This window comes from Vicugna pacos, chromosome 27 (genome assembly GCF_048564905.1).
Source record: "Vicugna pacos chromosome 27, VicPac4, whole genome shotgun sequence".
In the NCBI taxonomy this organism is placed as follows: Eukaryota; Metazoa; Chordata; class Mammalia; order Artiodactyla; family Camelidae; genus Vicugna; species Vicugna pacos.
In genome coordinates this window covers 6,085,131-6,100,723 of record NC_133013.1, presented here as the reverse complement: position 1 = coordinate 6,100,723, position 15,593 = coordinate 6,085,131, and the positions used below count along the sequence as shown (strand labels likewise).

The following is a 15,593-nucleotide window of genomic DNA, read 5'->3' as shown; positions in this document are numbered from 1 at the left end:
GAGGGGGAGGCCGGAGGGCCAGCCTGGAAGTTGTGTCCTGGAGGGTATCAGAGGAAAAGTGGGAGAAGTCAGGTCCCCGACGTGGGCCGGGAGCCACAGGACAGGGCTGGCGGGGGGAAGATGGTCTGAAGTGGTGGGAAAACAGGCGACCCCTAATAGCAGAGAGAGCAGGTGGGGGGCTGGGCATTTCCAGGGAGCCTCCTTCCTGAGGTCCGCAGCCAGGCTCAGGTGGGAAGGTTTATTCAGAGACCCTGTGAGACAACTAAGGGTCCTAGAAAAGACTGTGACTGTCGTGGCTCTCTGCCCCACTACCACCTCGACGTTCATTAACTTCTAAGAGAAACAGGGAGGGGCCGTCCTTCGTGAGGACACCTCTGTGTTGCAGGGTCTCTAAGGCTGGATTTGGCAGCCACCTAGCTCTTCCCTGGGTGGCTACCAGGAGCCCCTAGAAGCTGTGTCTTCTCAGAGATGGTGCCCAGTGGCCTTTCCAGAGGCAACTCCAGGGTGCAGTACATTCTAAAGTTTGGGCTGAGGGGGCCTGGCCACAGTGATTTCTTCTGATCACTGGTTCTTGGGGAAAGTGTGGTCAGAAAGGCCTGGCAGCAGGCGGCTCCGGAGTCCATTCCTGTCTGTGGTCTCAGGGCAGGTGGAGCCAGACAAGAGGGGTTGGGGCCCTCCTCACGGCCTCACTAACCTGGGTAGTGGGCTAGGCTCGACCCGGGACTCGGGGGGCTTCCCACACCCAGATTCCTGGCCACAGGGCAAGTCCTGAGTGAGGAGAATACGGGCAGGCCAGGCAGATATTAATAGGTCATTTCTGTACAGGGTGAGGCCAAGGCCAAGGTCAATGTCAAGGTCATTTTTTGTCTCTGTATGTGTGATTGTTCCAGACCATTTGTTGCCTTTGTGTCTTTGTCAAAACTGAATCAAGCGTCATTGTGTGGGTCTATTTCCAGGTCCTCCGTTCTGTCCCATTGATCTGTTTCAGTCCTTCTGCCATTATCATGCTGGCTTAATTACTGTCGCTCTGTAATGAGCCTCAGCATGTGGTGCCTCCCACTTCATCCTTGCTCAAGACTGTAGCTTCCCTGGGCCCTGGGCCTTTCTGTGTCCATTTTTTTATTTCATTATTTTTAAAGGCTGCCTTTTTATTTATTTTTATTATTTTTATTTAAAAATTTTTTTAATGGAGGTACTGAGGATTGAACCCAAGACCTTGTGCGTGCTAAGCATGCGCTCTACCACTGAGCTGTATACCACAAGCCCCATGTCCATTTTAGAATCAGCTTGCCTATATCTACGAAATACCTTGCTAGGATCTTGATAGGAATGGCCTTAAACCTGTAGAGCAATTTAGATAGAACTGCCATCTTCCAGTGCATGAACACAGCATGCCCCTCCGTGGATTTCATGTTACCATTTTCAGAACACAGATCCTGGACATGTTTTGTTAAGTGTGTGTGTTTCGTGTTTCATTTTCTTTGGAGTCACTGTTAATGGTACTGGATTTTTCACTTGGGGTTTCTGCACGTTCCTCGTTCGTTTACGTGCCTGACTGAATCAGATGTGGGTCACTCTCGTGCATCCTCTTGTGGCCTGCAGCCTTACTGAACTCGCTCATCAGCTTTAGAATTTGCGGGGGGGTGGGTGGCAGGATTCTGCTATTATTTTTCACCTATTAAAATAACAAAATAGTAATGAGGCCATGGATGCTAGCAAACCTCAGGGAGGCTGGACGCCTAGTCCTGACTAGCAGCTTGCAAATCAGCCCATCTCTTTGGCAAAGGGTTTTGGCAAAAGAGCCACGGAACTACTTCTGCCTTTAGATGTGGTGATCACACTTCTGGAATCACCCTAGGGGAGTAATGCAAACAAACAAACAAACAAATCTCCAGGCATGAAGATTAGTTGTTACATTTTTCATTTTGTCATAAAGTAGAAACTGATGGGGGTGAAGTCCGTTAATAAAAGTTCAGGAAAACATGTTACACAGGCTAAATATATTATTACATTAATTAGGAAAAACGTTTGTGATCCGTCAGGTGAAAAACATGACTTCTGTAAAAATGTAGGCACACAACACAGCCCAGGGGGAAGGAGGACAGAAGAGAGAGTTACCTGTTTGGGGCTGAGAGCTTCTCCCGTAATGTCCCCCTGACTGTGTGAGGTTTCTGTTAGCTACACATCTTCAGGGCTAAGTCACAGTTGTCTCGCCGTGACTTCGTTTCCTCGAGGAGCTCAGCCATTGGGCTTTCACTGACATTAAGAGACTTGCGATCCAGAGTGCGTGCCTGTGTCCAGCCTCATCGACTTATGTGCATTTAATCTGTACGGGCTGTTTGTGTATCAGTTATCCCTTGATAAAGCTGTAGGAGAGAGAAAACTGGGACTGAGAAGAATCAGCAGGAGTGAGTACTATTCAAAAGGCTTGTAATGAGCTGCTGGGTAACTTTGACAAGATTCTGATAGTGTGAATAGTGACAGTTCCCAGGTTTGCAGTTTTCTAATGACGCAGGAAAGGGTGTTTCCTTTTCTCCGTTTATACAGTGTTGAGTCCCTGCCCGATTATTTCCGTGGAATAAATTCTGATGAGTGGAAATTGTTGAGTCCAGGGGAGTGTGTATTTTAGGTGTGGCTGTCCTGGCCACACCGTGATCTGGGAAGGTTTTGTTACGAGTCCACATACCCACCAAGAGTGTTTGTGACGCCCCGGACATTGTCATTCTTGGTGCAGATGACATGCAGGACTGATTCAGCACCTTTTTAAATGTGTATTGCTCACTTGAAGGTCTGCCTCCTTTTACAGTGGGTTTTTTATTTTTAGATTTATAAGGAAAATATTCATTAAAGGTGAGAGAAGATGTCAGAGTGACCCTTTTCCTATTGACGGCAAGTTTCCTTCCCCAGTTTGCACTTTGTTCTCAAACCCCGTGAAGGAGGCCTTAGCCGCACACAAGTTTACAATGTTTCTTGTGGTCAAACTTAACCAAGCTTTTCCTTTATGGTTTCTGTCATGTTTACAAAGTCTTTCTCCACCCCAGGGTTGTAGATTTAGTATCAGATATTTTTTTCTCTTCTTCTTTCGGTGGGGGGTGGAGGGTAATGCGGTTTATCTATTTTTAGAGGAGGTACTGGGGATTGAACCCATGACCTCACGCGTGCTAATAAGCACTGGCATGCTTAGCTTACCATGCGCTCTACCACTTGAGCTATACCCTACCCCCTTATTTTTTCTCTTCTTATGGTTTCTTAGAGACGAAAAGGATCCATTGTCTTGAAGATTTTTTTTTTTTGCATGTGCTACATGAGGTCTGGTTCATCTTTCTGTTTTTCCAGATGGACTAATGGTGCTAATTGTCCCAAAGCATCTCTTGGGAGGGCAGCAGTAGCCAGTGGGGCAGTGGCTAAGCGAGGGTGCTCCAGGAGGGGGCTGCTTCCAACCAGGTCCCACTCAGTGGCCTGTGACCCTCTTCCCCACCCTCTCAGCCACGTGTCCTTGGCCGTGGACTGGGGGTGACCAGGTGGACCCTGAGGACGAGGTGGGAGGTCAGCTGTAAAGCCCTGGGCACGGGACGTGTGACCAGATGAGCGGCCTTTCACAGGACCCACAGGAAGGGATGGTAGGAACAGACCCCAGAGCCCCTGGCCCTGCAGGAGTTGAGGCTGCTGTGGTTCTTACCAGGTGTCCCCCAGGTGGGCCACTCGCTGTGGTTCTTACCAGGTGTCCCCCAGGCCCCCGAGGGCCACTCACCTCGAGGATCTACTTCAGCCGGGGTAGGGGTTGTGAGGGGCCTCGGGGAGGGGAGCCTGGAGCCAGTCTGATGATGGGAGCAGCGCGTCTCAAGTCCGATGTGCAGGCAGGTCACTAGGGACCTTGTTTAGAGAAATTCTCGTCCAGCCACATCCCACGTGCCACCCGTGGAGAAGTCAGGGGTAGAGCTGGGCCTGACCAGCATCCCGGGTCCAGAGCAGCAGTTCTCACACCTGGGGTATCAGAATCCCCTGGGGTGCTTGTTCAGACCCCGATGGCCGGGCCCACCCCTGGAGTGTAGTAGGGGTGGGGCTGAGGACGTGCAGCTCCGCACACTCCCAGGTGATGCAGGTGCTCTGAGGACCAGGCTGGCATCTCCAGGGCTGGGCTACATCCCACTGCCTGACCCAGGGAGGGGCTGCACTCTGGGTCCTGACTGCAACCCCTGTGTGGGGTGGGCAAGGTCTTGGGTTGCTGGGGTGCCCTAGAGCCCCTCGGAGCCCCCACCTCTCTCCGCCTGGCCCGGCTTATCAGGCATCCTGTGACCCCCACCTTCCTGTGCATCACCCCCCCGGGGATGCCCTGGATGGAAGATGCGGCTGGTTTCTCAAAGATACGACTTTGACTCTCTTGTGGAGACCTGTACCCAACCTGAAATGATTCTTGGGGGCTCATCTGGTCCCTCCATCCTTTCTACACACCATGCTGTCAGTCTGTTCAGGGTTCTCACACCTTCAAGATTACAGGGTTTGTCTGTGTCTAGATTTGGAGTTTCGAGGGTGGGCTGCTCATACCCCTCAGGAGGACTCAGGTGGCTGCACTTTGTACCCTCCACTCCAATGGGCACACGGGCGGGTGCTGTCCTTTGTGGGGGTGGTGACCGAGTGGTCGCCCAGCACCAGCGCTAACACTGTGTTCCTTGCCTTGCAGCGCCGGCCGACAGCACGAGCCTCCTGGCCTCCGAGGGTGCTGCTGCCCCGGGCCTCAGCTGCCCATCTCCTGATGGCCCCCCTGGCACTCCGCTGCCTGCCCCGCGCCCTGGCCACATGTCCCCTGAGCGACCCACTCCGGGCATGCAGGCGCGGCTGGGTCCCAGGCGTGTGGCCCGCTCCGCCAGTGACCCCACGTCATGCATGTCCAGGACAGCAGGTACAGCGGGCCCCACCCACTGCGTCCCCCAAGTGCCCGGCCCTGCCCTGGACACTGAAGGCCTCAGTGTCCCCTCGACAGTGGAGTCCAGGCCCTGGGGCCCCATGGGGAATATGATCTTAATGTCCAAAGCCCTTCAGGGGTGGGCTTGGGTGGGGGCTGTGAAAGGTTTGGGGTGATGAGAGCTATGGGGTCAGCCAGCCCTGATGCTGGCCCTAGGGCAGGTCTGGGGACCACAGCCGGCATCTGTCAGTCAGCCTTAGTGGCTCCCCCTGCAGGCCTAGCCTGGGTACAGACGTGTGGGAGGTGCCCGGGTCTGCTTAGAGTTCTGCTGGGACCCAGGGCCATGTAAGGCGTGGCTGCATCACAGTGACAGTGGTGGGTGGGTGTTCTCTGGCTGATACTGCCCCAGGCGGACACGGGTGTGTCCAGCAGCACTTCGGGGGCAGCCTTGGCTGCACTCTGGGTGTGGCCTGGAGCTGCCTTGGAATTGCCCCACGTAACTGTTAGAGTGGGCAATGTCTTCCCTGGGTGGGGACACTCGGCCCCAGAGTCCTGGGTCCAGGAATTTGCACCTCATACCATCCCCCCAAAGGGTCTTGTGCATCTTGGAGTTGGAGGCCCCACCTCCTCCTGGTTGCTGTTTTTGAGGGAGAGGATGGGTGGGTTTGTGCTGGTAAAGGTCGGTGAGCCTTTGACAGTGGTGCCAGTGCCGTGGGGACTTCTTCATAAAGCGGAAGTGAAAGAGCCCTGAAGCGGCCCCGCGGTGCCTGGACAGGTCCAAAGTCTTGTCCAGCTGGACCCCAAATAGATTAGACCCTGTCTGTGCCCTGGGAGAATTGTATCCTTGGAGGGAGCCAGGAACCTACCGAGGCAGCTGGTGGAGATGCAGGGCTCTGCATCTGTGGCTCCTTGGCTGGTGTCCCTCTGTCCCTGTCCCGCACCCACCTGCCAGCTTACCCAGACACGCCTCACCAGAATCTTCGCCTGAAGATGCCGCTGCCGGGGTACCACAGGTCAGCCCTCAGGGCTGACGCTCTGCCAGCGGGCCCCGATGGCTTTCTCTGGCCTGACCCCTTCAGTGAGATTCATGTGCTGCAAGCCGTGAGCTTTTAGGGATGGATTTGAAGAGAATTGCGTGAGACAGTTTCTGTTTCACATGTCAGAAGAACGTGCCTCCTGGGGTCCCAGACCCCTGGATGCACGTTCATTCCCCGGATGCAGATAGGGATTCAGATGCGGGGCCCGAGGTTTGTTGGTGGTGCTGCCCTGTGCCGGGCCCGCGCTGAGGTCCCTGCTGGGTGCCAGCTGGGCTTGGGCTTGCTTACGTTCAGGAGTTTTCCACTTGCTGGTCTCGCATCTCCATCTACTTCTGAGCCGCAGGAGGGTTACTCCGGGGCTATCAGGGGTTCCTCCTCCCATCCCTGTGTTAACTGATTTCTCTTTCTGCTCAAGGCGATGCCTCGGCGCACACCCCCTCCCACTGCCAGGACCTGGAGGCGGGCCTGTCCCGGGCTGCCCTGGGGACTGGTGAGACACTCCTTTTCTGAAACCTTTTGATAACCATGGTGCCAGGGTAGAGGGGGTGACTAGTGGTCCTCGGCTGCCTGGGTCTCCATCCAGCCCCTCACAGCACCCCGCCACTGCCCCAGGCACGTGGACACTCTGGCCTGCCTGCCTTCTCTGCGGGATGTGTCATGGTACAAGTCATTTAACGCCCATGTGGCTGCTTGTTTCACTGTATTTCTGAGATTCTGTGTTCAGGGGAGGGGGCTCCCCTGTTGAGTTTGCAGTTTCTCATGCTTAATGGCCAATCTTGCTCGCTGCCGCCCTAAACCCCCAGACCACCCAGACGGAATGTGTTTCCTCGGTGTGACTTGAAATGCGGGTCATACAAGCTGGGTCATATCTGGGCCTGGGCGGGTCGGGCCCAGCGGACTGCCTGGAGTCAGCTTACCCGGAGGGTTCATTCTGGGGCACGGGGCCCTGGACCTCGGAGCTCTGCTGCCGCGTGAGAGGTGGCTGCTGTCTGCCCTCGATTCGGGGGAGCGGCTCTCGTCCCTCTGCCACCCCTGGCTCTGGTCTAAAGGCAGACTCGTCTCTGATGCCACCAGGCCCATGAGGGTGAAAGGCATTGATCTGGGGAAGGCTGGAAAGGGACACCTCCTTGCGAGCTTGGAGTTTCAACAGAGAGGCGAACGGATGGAGACCCCTGCCCTGTCCCCACCCCGCCCTCACCAGCCTGCTTCCAATCTCGCCTTCCAGCCCTGCGGCCCTGGGAGGCTGCAGCCCCTCTGCAGTCTGGGGACACGGAGACCTCGGCTGAGGGCTACTCCCGGCATCCTTGTGTTTGCTCAGAGAATGTGCTGGATGGCTGCCCTCTGCTTTGTCTCGGTTGTCTTCAGACCATGTCTTCTCCCTTGGTTTGTAGCTTCCCTGTCTCATTCTTTCACGGCTGCCTGTGTCGGTGGGCACCAGCTCTCACCCCCCGGGGAGCCAGATGCCTGGAAAGCGGGCCAGCGGTTAAAGCCAGAGGCCTTACAGACGGTCTCCAAAGAGCGGCCGCACCCTTTAGTGGACAGCAAGGCCTACGCGGACACTAGGGTTTTGGTGGCTAAGTTCTTGGAACATGCCAGCTGTGCCCTGCCCACTGAGGTGCGGCACGTGGTGGGCTCCGCCCGATCGGCCATCCCCCGCGAGGAGCGCCACGTGGAGGAGGCTGTCCTCAGCGCCCGCGTCCTGGAGCAGCTGTGAGGGCACTGCAGGTCTGGGCGTGGAGAGGACAGGCCTGGTGTTGGGGTCCCTGCCGGGGCACGGGCCTGTGGGGAGGAGCTGCTGTCTGGGAGCATCTGGGGTGGTTCGGGTGGGACAGCTGTTCCCTCCGTGGCAGGATCCCATCAGTGGTGTCCTGGAGGTGATTCTTCCTGCCTGTCCCAGGGACACAGCAAATGACTTTCTCGAGCCCCCTGCAACTTCTTTGGTTTTGTTGGCACGTGGCACCTCAAACTCCCAGTGACAGATGACACTCAAGTAATTAAGGAAACTGAAGCATCTTCTACACCGTGGCTGTCAAAGAGCAGGACCCCCCCACCCCGAGGTAGTTGAGTGTTTAAGTGACTCAAGGACATCAAGGAATGAGACTCGGTTGCTTCCTGTTGCTCCGAGGTCACCCCTTTCTCAGAGGCTGACTTTATAAAGAAATTCTAGCGCAGATGACAGCCTGAGCCCAGCCTTCTGCCCGCAGGGCGACAGGGCCCCATGTGAACAGAAGGACAGTGGGGGACTCTGTTCTGCCCCGCCACCGTGGGAGGCGGACGGGGGTGGCTGGGGGCTCTGAGGGACCCCTGTCACCTTGTCTTCTGCTCCTTGCCTCCCCCAAGGGCACCGTCCCTGCTTCCTCCCTGTCTCTCTGTCGTCCGTCTCTTGACCTGGTCAGCACGGAGCCCTGTCAGGGGTGGTTTGCCCCTGACGTCAGCCGCTGTGCAAGCCCGGGGCCCTCCCCGCATCCGCCCTCCCAGCTCAGCCTTGCTGGGTGGTGGTCTGGGCACCTCCCAAGAGAGCAGGTCTCTGACGACCTGGAGTGTCCCTTCCCCAGCTGGGGGCCGCGGGCACACGTGCCAGGGAGGATGCCAGTCATAAAGCACTTCTCTCTGTGAAGCCCACCAAGCCGGGGTTGCAGGAGGCCCCTCGGCCGGCCTGGCCTCTCCAGCAGCAGCAGCTTGGGTGCTTTGACCTTCCCGGTCCCCAGCCCCCCTGTTCTGGCCACCTCCGCAGCAGCTGCTTCCTCACGATGGCCCTGGAGCAGTGCTGTCCTGGAGAACTTTCTGCAACTGTAAGGATACCTTAGCTGCGACCCTGAGCTGTGGCCTGTGGCCCCTGCATTGGGCCCGGCAGCCCAGAGGCCACAGTTCCCAACTGAAAACCCGTCAGCCCGAATCGAGGGGGGAGGCGCGGGGGGGGGGGCCAGGCAGGTCACCCCACTGCTGGGCATCCAGCAGTCCAGGGGCTACACCACACTATAGCCAGTGTGCCGGGGGTGTGTCTGTGTGACCCTGGAGCAGAAAAGGGGTGGTAGGGGTGTTTCCAGCCCAGATGCCAGGGGAGCCCCTGGGAGCTGGGGTAGGGAGCCTGCGGGGACTGTCAGCTGCCAGCACTTCGCTGCACTGATGCCATCAGTGGTCACTGCCTCCCAGAGGTGAGAGAGCTGGACAGACACAAACCAGGCTTGTGATGACAGCCAGAACGCGTCCACTAGAGACGTCCCAGAGATGAATCTATGAGCACTTCATCCAGACTATAAGACAGAAACTGTTCTCTCATTTTTCTCAACCGAGGGCTTCTGAGCGCCCTCTCTCTGCAGAGCGACTCTCTTTGCAGGTAAAGTGAACTGATGGTTTTTCAGGTGGCCTCCTGAGCCTCCCGGCAAGGCATTAATGGCCCGGCACCCTGGTCTCTGCATCAGGTGTCTCTGGGGAGGAAGCCAGAGCGCAGCGGGCCGCAGGGGGCTCACCTGTGTGTTGGCTTCACCCAGCGGGGTCCCTGGGCTGAGCCTGCAGGTCTCAAGACGTGAATGCACCTCAAGTGAGGCCCATGCTCACATCCCCCACCTCGTAAGCATCACAGCTGTCACTGCAGCGGGGCGAGTGACCTCCAGGAGCCCAGTCTGGTGCTCTGTGTCCTGTGCTTCCCTTCCTGCAGAAGGACAGTGTCCTCTGTCTCCGGGGACCCGCCCCGGCCCGCGCGTCCACTCGGTGCAGGTGGTGCTCTGGCCCGAAGCCCTCTCGTCCCGGACATGTGTGGGCGCCGGCCCCACATACGGCCTCCCACTCAGTTTTGTGTTTGCTCTCCTAGAAACTGCTGGCGGTGAGGGAGCTGTATCCAATTCTCTGCCACTGGGCTAAAACCTTCTGCCCACCCTCTCAGGGCCCCTGTGCGGCCCACGTTGGCTCCAGCAGGGCCCAGGCTCCTAGCTTCCAGGAAAGGTGCCAGTTAGCGGCCCTGGGAAGGGGCCGGTACCTCCATCCCTGCTCTGCCAAGTGGACGCTGGGGACTAGGAGCCCCAGACAGTGTGCTTTCCCTGACGCCTCCCAGGACACGAAGAGGGCCGGCTCAGCCTGGGGCCAGAGCTCTCCGGACAGGACACTGCCATTTGACCCCTGCCTGGGTGTACCAGGATGCTAAGATGCAGGCGCTCTGGACCCCAACTCTGGGGCAAATGTGGGGAGCTTATCCTGCACGAGGACTTCAAGTCTCCTGCAGCTGGCCACAAGGATACCAATTCAACGCCTGTAACAAACCACACGAAAGGAAGCTTACTTCAAATGAATGTTTTTTCCCCTCAGCTGTATTGATTTACAGATGCTGCCCTGAAGGCAGAATTTATAGGAAATTGTTTTCAAGCCTGTTTGTACAACTGGAAGGTCGTATTTATTTAATGTACCTCAAGGTGTTTTCATAATGGTCAGTGTTTTAATAAAAATTATTTCTGGCCCCTGTGTCTCCGAGGTTTCCTTGGAACCGATGGAAGCTGAGAGCCGTGTGCACCGCCGGTGGCCGGGTCCTGAGGGTGGGCTCAGGCTGGGCGGCCAGCGAGCCTGGGCCTCCCGTGGACCGTGTATTTCCTGGTGTCCTTCTGGAGACGGTCAGGCCCTGGGGGCATGAGGGAGAGCGGGTAGGCGCCCAGACGCAGGTAGGTCCCACTGACCCTGGTCACCAGCCGTCCCTCCACGCGACACGTCCCAGCCTTCTGTGAGGAAATCTGGCTTTACTGTTGATTTTTCAGTGTGTGTGTCATTTGACTGACAGCTGCCCCCATGTCACTTGCTGGCCGTGGATGCCCCTCCAGAGCCCGTTCCCCTGATCGTTCCGGGCACTGCAGGGCTGTCCCCTGGGCGCCCCTGACCCGAGGCCCTTCCCCCCAGCTCTTACTCCTGGGACGTTCCTTCTCATTACCCTGGGCTGTGAGCCACCCTGCTAGTAGCTCCCAGTGTGGGGCCTGTGGGTCGGCCAGAGAAGGGGCCCCAGCTAACACGCTGGCAAGCCCCCACCCCAAGGGCTTCCGACCAAAGCCCACCTTCACCCCGTCTCCCACAGCAGGAGATGCCGGGACCAAGACGGTGGCCAGAGTCAAATCAGTGATGGCAACGCTGCCGAGTCCTGTTACTTTGCAAGACAGACTATTCAGTACCCACAGGTAAGGAGCGGTGCTGGAACACGGAGCCAGCATCCGGACTCACACCGTCTCCCAGAGGTGATTCACCTTTAAACCAGGAGACTCCCTTATTCAAGTGGTTGGAAGCCTGTCCCCTCCAGAGATGGGGTGGGTAGGGCAGGAGCCCACAGACCCAGGAGGGGGGCGTCAGGCCCCCTCCCAGAGCCAGGCTGTGAAGTAGGGCATTCGAGGAAGGCTGGGTGTCCGCCTCTCTGTTAACAAACCAGCCACAAGAGCATCTTTTCATCATGACTCCGGGTTTATTAGTGAGATCAGCGAGTCTTCCTAAGGTCGGCTGCATGCAACACACAGGTCACTCCTCGAATACAGTAATCCTAAAGCTTGAGTTACTGCAAGGTAAGGCTTCTTAAGTCACAGTGTATTCTTCAAGGCCTGGGCCAAAAAAAGAGACTTCCGGACAGAGTGACGTTGGTTCACACTGAGCTCCTCCGGTGGGCGGAACCAGACTACGGCACGCCGGGTCTACAAGCGCCAGTGCTGCCCGCGGGGGCGTCCGGCACGGCAGGCGCCGACCTTCCTGGTGTGGGTCTTGCTTCCGAGCGGGGAGCACACGTGTGGCTGCGTGTCTGTAGATGGGGACTGTGACTGGAGGGCCGGCACCAGGCTGCTCTCCTCGTCCCCGGAGGAGGCTGCCGCCCAGGGACGTCCCCAGCAATCAAGGGACAGGCGAGCACAGGAGAGCAGGTGGTCACAGGCATCCAAGAGCCCTCACGTCTGAAGAACGGCCTGTCATCAGTAAAAATCAAACGAGTGATGTTGTCTAAATAAAAGTGGAGGTTTGAGGGTGTGGCCATCACCCTTTATTTCACTCAGGAACGGCTCTTTGCTTGTGACATCCAGTCACACATTCCTCACTGTCATTACAAGTCACATCCTGAGAGCTGACTGCCCACGCTCGCACCAAAGCAGCCCGTCTGGGCCACTGCTGTCCCTGAGGGACCCCAGAGCCCCAGTGAGGGCATCGCCACTGCCCCCCAGAGCTCGCTGCCTTCGAGCGGCTCCCTTCACGTTTGTGGCCACATCTGGAAGCAGCCACGTTCACCCTCCACGGCTCCAGGAAGGGAAGACTCCATAGCACGCAGAGGTACAGTTAAACCCTGCCTGCCACGAGAAAATTCAGGACATGCCAAAATACTCGATTGTTCCACGAAGATGGGTTCCTGTGACCCTCCTTGGGTAAAGACGTACCCCTCTGGGTCCAAAAAAAAAAGTGGGTGGTGAGGACATGGCCTTCTGGGGAGCCCGGGTCCTTGGGGGCTCTGGGGTCTGGGTCAGGTCCTGGGTCCGGCTCCCGCTCCTCGGGGTGCAGGCGGTCAGCCTAGATGTAGAGCGGGGTCTCCTGGCCTGTGAGGAGCCTGAACATGGCGGCTGGCATGGTCTTCATGTGGATCTGTCAACAAGAGAGAGGGGCTGGCCCGGCTTCCTGCCTCCGCCTCTCCCCGCTCCCTCCCCTCGATGTGGCTGGATGCAAACCCTCCGAGCATTTCCTGTGTGAAGGCCCTGCGCTCAGAGCGAAGGCAGCGTGACCTGCCTGACCTGGGGACTCACCTGGGCACCCCACCAGATCTGCAGGGGGTTTTACACACAGTCCAGTGCTGGTTTCCCTTCAGCTGGAGCTGACACCAGGGGTGTGAAAAATTGGACTTTTCACGTGATGACAGTTTTCCCACTGAGCTGGGGACAGGCAGGGGTGCCCTGGCCTCCTTAGAAACCACACTGGGAATCAGAGGCTCACACACAAAGTACATGTGCTGGGGTATGGGGCCTCGAGCCCCCCCCCACACACACTTTGGGTCTGGCCTCACTTCCTGGCGCCAGAAGGCAGGCACACAAGCAAAGCACCAAAACCACTCCCCAGGGAGGCCGACCGTGTGGGGCACACACCCCAAATCCCAAGGAGGTGGCCCGGCAGACCTCCAGTGCCCAGGGAGAGACTGCTGGGGGCACGGCCATCCCTCAGGCCAGCCCTTCCTCAGGCAAGCAGGTCTCCAGCCTCATCTGACCACACAGACTCCCTACCTGTGCTCAACACCAGGATTGGTTTGATCAATTTAGATTTCAGCTCTTTCATCAGCCTGGGATGGCTTCATCCATCAGAAGATTCATTCTTTAATTCCTCAGTCTGAAACCCCCCCTCCCCAAGGCGTGTCAAAACATGAGATCTTGTTGATCAGTGGCTCATGTTTCAAATGTGCTCAGGGATGCTTGATGGAAAGTGCAGACATTCTCCCCCCAGGACTAGCTGGTCAAGTGTAAGGTTCAGCTGTTAGAGCAGGCAGACAGCTAGATGTGAGTAGAGGAAGGAGGACACAGGCCAAATGGCAGAAACTAGGCAAAAGAGGAGAGGACACAGGGACAAATGGCAGGAAACCCTACATCACATAAACATGGGTCCCTTGGCAGACAGAGAAAAGTAGGAACCTTGGGACTGATAACACACAACTTGGGGTGACAAGAGTCCTGGAGGTCGACAAAAAAAGGTGGGGAAAGGCAGGAATCTCCAGTCTCCAAATGGAACCTTTTGCTCATTATACCCTCATTACAATAAAATCAGTCTTGCGGATTAGAAGTACCCAGCATGCACTGATGCTGTGACACTTCTGACCCAGACTAAATAAGGACAAAAATCCCTCTTCCCCTCCAGAAGGTGGGGCTAGGATGAAAATCAGGGAATATGACCCCAAACTCTTCTCTCCCCAATGAATATCCTGCCCATTCATTTTCACACCCTATAAAACCAGCTTGCCAAAGAAACTTAGAGCAGCTGCTCACCTGAGTCTGCCCACTCTCCCCTTGAGAGCGTCCTATCCCTTAATAAATCCTCACTTTACTGTCTTAACCTCTGTGTCTCCTCTCTGAATTCTTTCTGCAACCAGACGAGAACCTAATCACCAGCAACACAGCCAGGCTGAAGGGATGTTCACACCCTTAGCCTACATTCGAGCCTCTCTGAATAGCAATTCCTCTCAGGTCTGAAGAGTTGGAAACATTTCCCCTGCTCCCAGCCCGGCTCCCCCACCTGAGTGATTCCTTGGTAGGTATGAGACTGTTGGCTCCAGCAGGTCAACCATTTCGAAGCTTCTACTTAGGAAACTGGATTTCCCTTTCTTTGAAGCCATTTGTAGAAGGAAGTCAATGGTGTCTACCTGGCCCCTCTCCCTCTAGAGTCACCTGCTCCCACCCATGCAGGGAAACAGGCCTCCTCCCCCAGGTCTGGGAGTTTCACAGACACCAAGTAGGGCAATGCAGTCCCAGGAAAGGGGATCTGACCAGACATGATCTGAAGGCCCTCAGAAGACAGCACCCCATCCACCCACCTGGGGTCAGGCCAGAGCCCAAGCCACAGCCACCCAGGGCTCCCCCCACCCTCAGAGTCAAACCTAAACTTCTGGGCCAGCACCTGCCTTCACAGCTGCTCCCTGTGCTGCCCACCCCTTCAGCTCTGTCTCCATCTGCCCCTTCTGGGCTGCTGTCACCCATGCTTCTCCCAGGAGAGCCTGCTCATTCACTCTGCCTGCTTACCTCACAGGCCCTACACACCCATCCCCCCCGCCCGGCGGAGGCCTCCTTCGCAGGACCGTGCTGTCACCAACCCCCCAGCATCTTAATTCTCCTCCTGAGGTATCCTGCTTGCTCCTGAGCTCCCACCCCCGGCCCCATCCAGCCTCATGCCAGCATCACCCTGGTGGCAGAAAAAAACAGGAGGAAGGGAAAAGCCAGTGAGGGGGTAAGGGCAGAGCAGCAGGGCCAGCCTGCTTCATGGGTGGGGATGGCAGGTGGGGGTGTCCCCACTGGGCAGGGCAGGGCCCCAGACTGAGCATGTTCAGTCCATCTCCAGAAGCAGTGTCAGAGGAGATGTGTCTGCCACCTTTACCCTCCCGTCGGTAGTGGCACAGTGACCAAAGCGAGGACAGGGATCCCACCAGCCACCCAGCAACCTGGTGGGAGACACACCCCCTGCTCAGCTGATGCGCGCCAGGAGGTCCCGGAGGGAGCACACCCGCCAGCAAGCCATGCGGGGGCCCTGCTGGGACAGGCTCTCCCGGGGAGGGGGTTTGCTCTGGGGGGACCCGTGGCTTTCGCCCAGCACCTCCGCCCACCCTCAGGGGCTTGATGTCATCATGAAAACATACGGGCCCAGCGGCCCCAAGAGCCTGGTCTGGCTTCAGGAAAGGGACCGCTCACCTCTCCGACCGAGTTGGACAGCGCCTGAACAATCTTCTCGTGCGCCGTGGCCACCACGCTCTGCCCGTTGATCTCGATGATGCGGTGGCCCACACGGACGCCACCCCGCTCTGCGATGCCCCCTCGCATGAGGCTGCAGATCTAGGGGACACGGGTGTCAGGTCAGCACAGAGCTCCCACCACCCTGCCAACACTCCTCCTGCCCCCAGAGACCGGGAGGAGAGTGAACCGGTGGGGGGAAAAGCCCCACAGGACGAGCACTGCTACCTGCCGTCC

At 57.3% G+C, this 15,593-nt stretch overlaps 2 protein-coding genes across 5 annotated transcripts in view; one reads left to right on the top strand and one right to left on the bottom strand.

Annotated features, from left to right (window-relative positions):
• The window catches only part of ENTREP2 (endosomal transmembrane epsin interactor 2), a 275,220-nt gene extending 264,830 nt beyond the window's left edge, over positions 1-10,390 (top strand). For both annotated transcript variants that reach the window (XM_072950670.1, XM_072950669.1), the window contains 3 exons: positions 4,682-4,900; positions 6,356-6,430; positions 7,332-10,390. In XM_072950670.1, coding sequence (XP_072806771.1) covers positions 4,682-4,900; positions 6,356-6,430; positions 7,332-7,654 — 617 coding nt within the window. In that variant the 3' untranslated portion in view covers positions 7,655-10,390. The remainder of the gene's footprint in view (positions 1-4,681; positions 4,901-6,355; positions 6,431-7,331) is intronic.
• Positions 10,391-11,349: 959 nt separating this feature from the next.
• APBA2 (amyloid beta precursor protein binding family A member 2) overlaps positions 11,350-15,593 on the bottom strand; it is a 174,970-nt gene continuing 170,726 nt past the window's right edge. For all 3 annotated transcript variants that reach the window (XM_072950667.1, XM_072950666.1, XM_072950668.1), the window contains 2 exons: positions 15,318-15,458; positions 11,350-12,522 (listed from right to left, as the gene is read on the bottom strand). In XM_072950667.1, the coding sequence (XP_072806768.1) occupies positions 12,451-12,522; positions 15,318-15,458 (213 nt within the window). In that variant the 3' untranslated portion in view covers positions 11,350-12,450. The remainder of the gene's footprint in view (positions 12,523-15,317; positions 15,459-15,593) is intronic.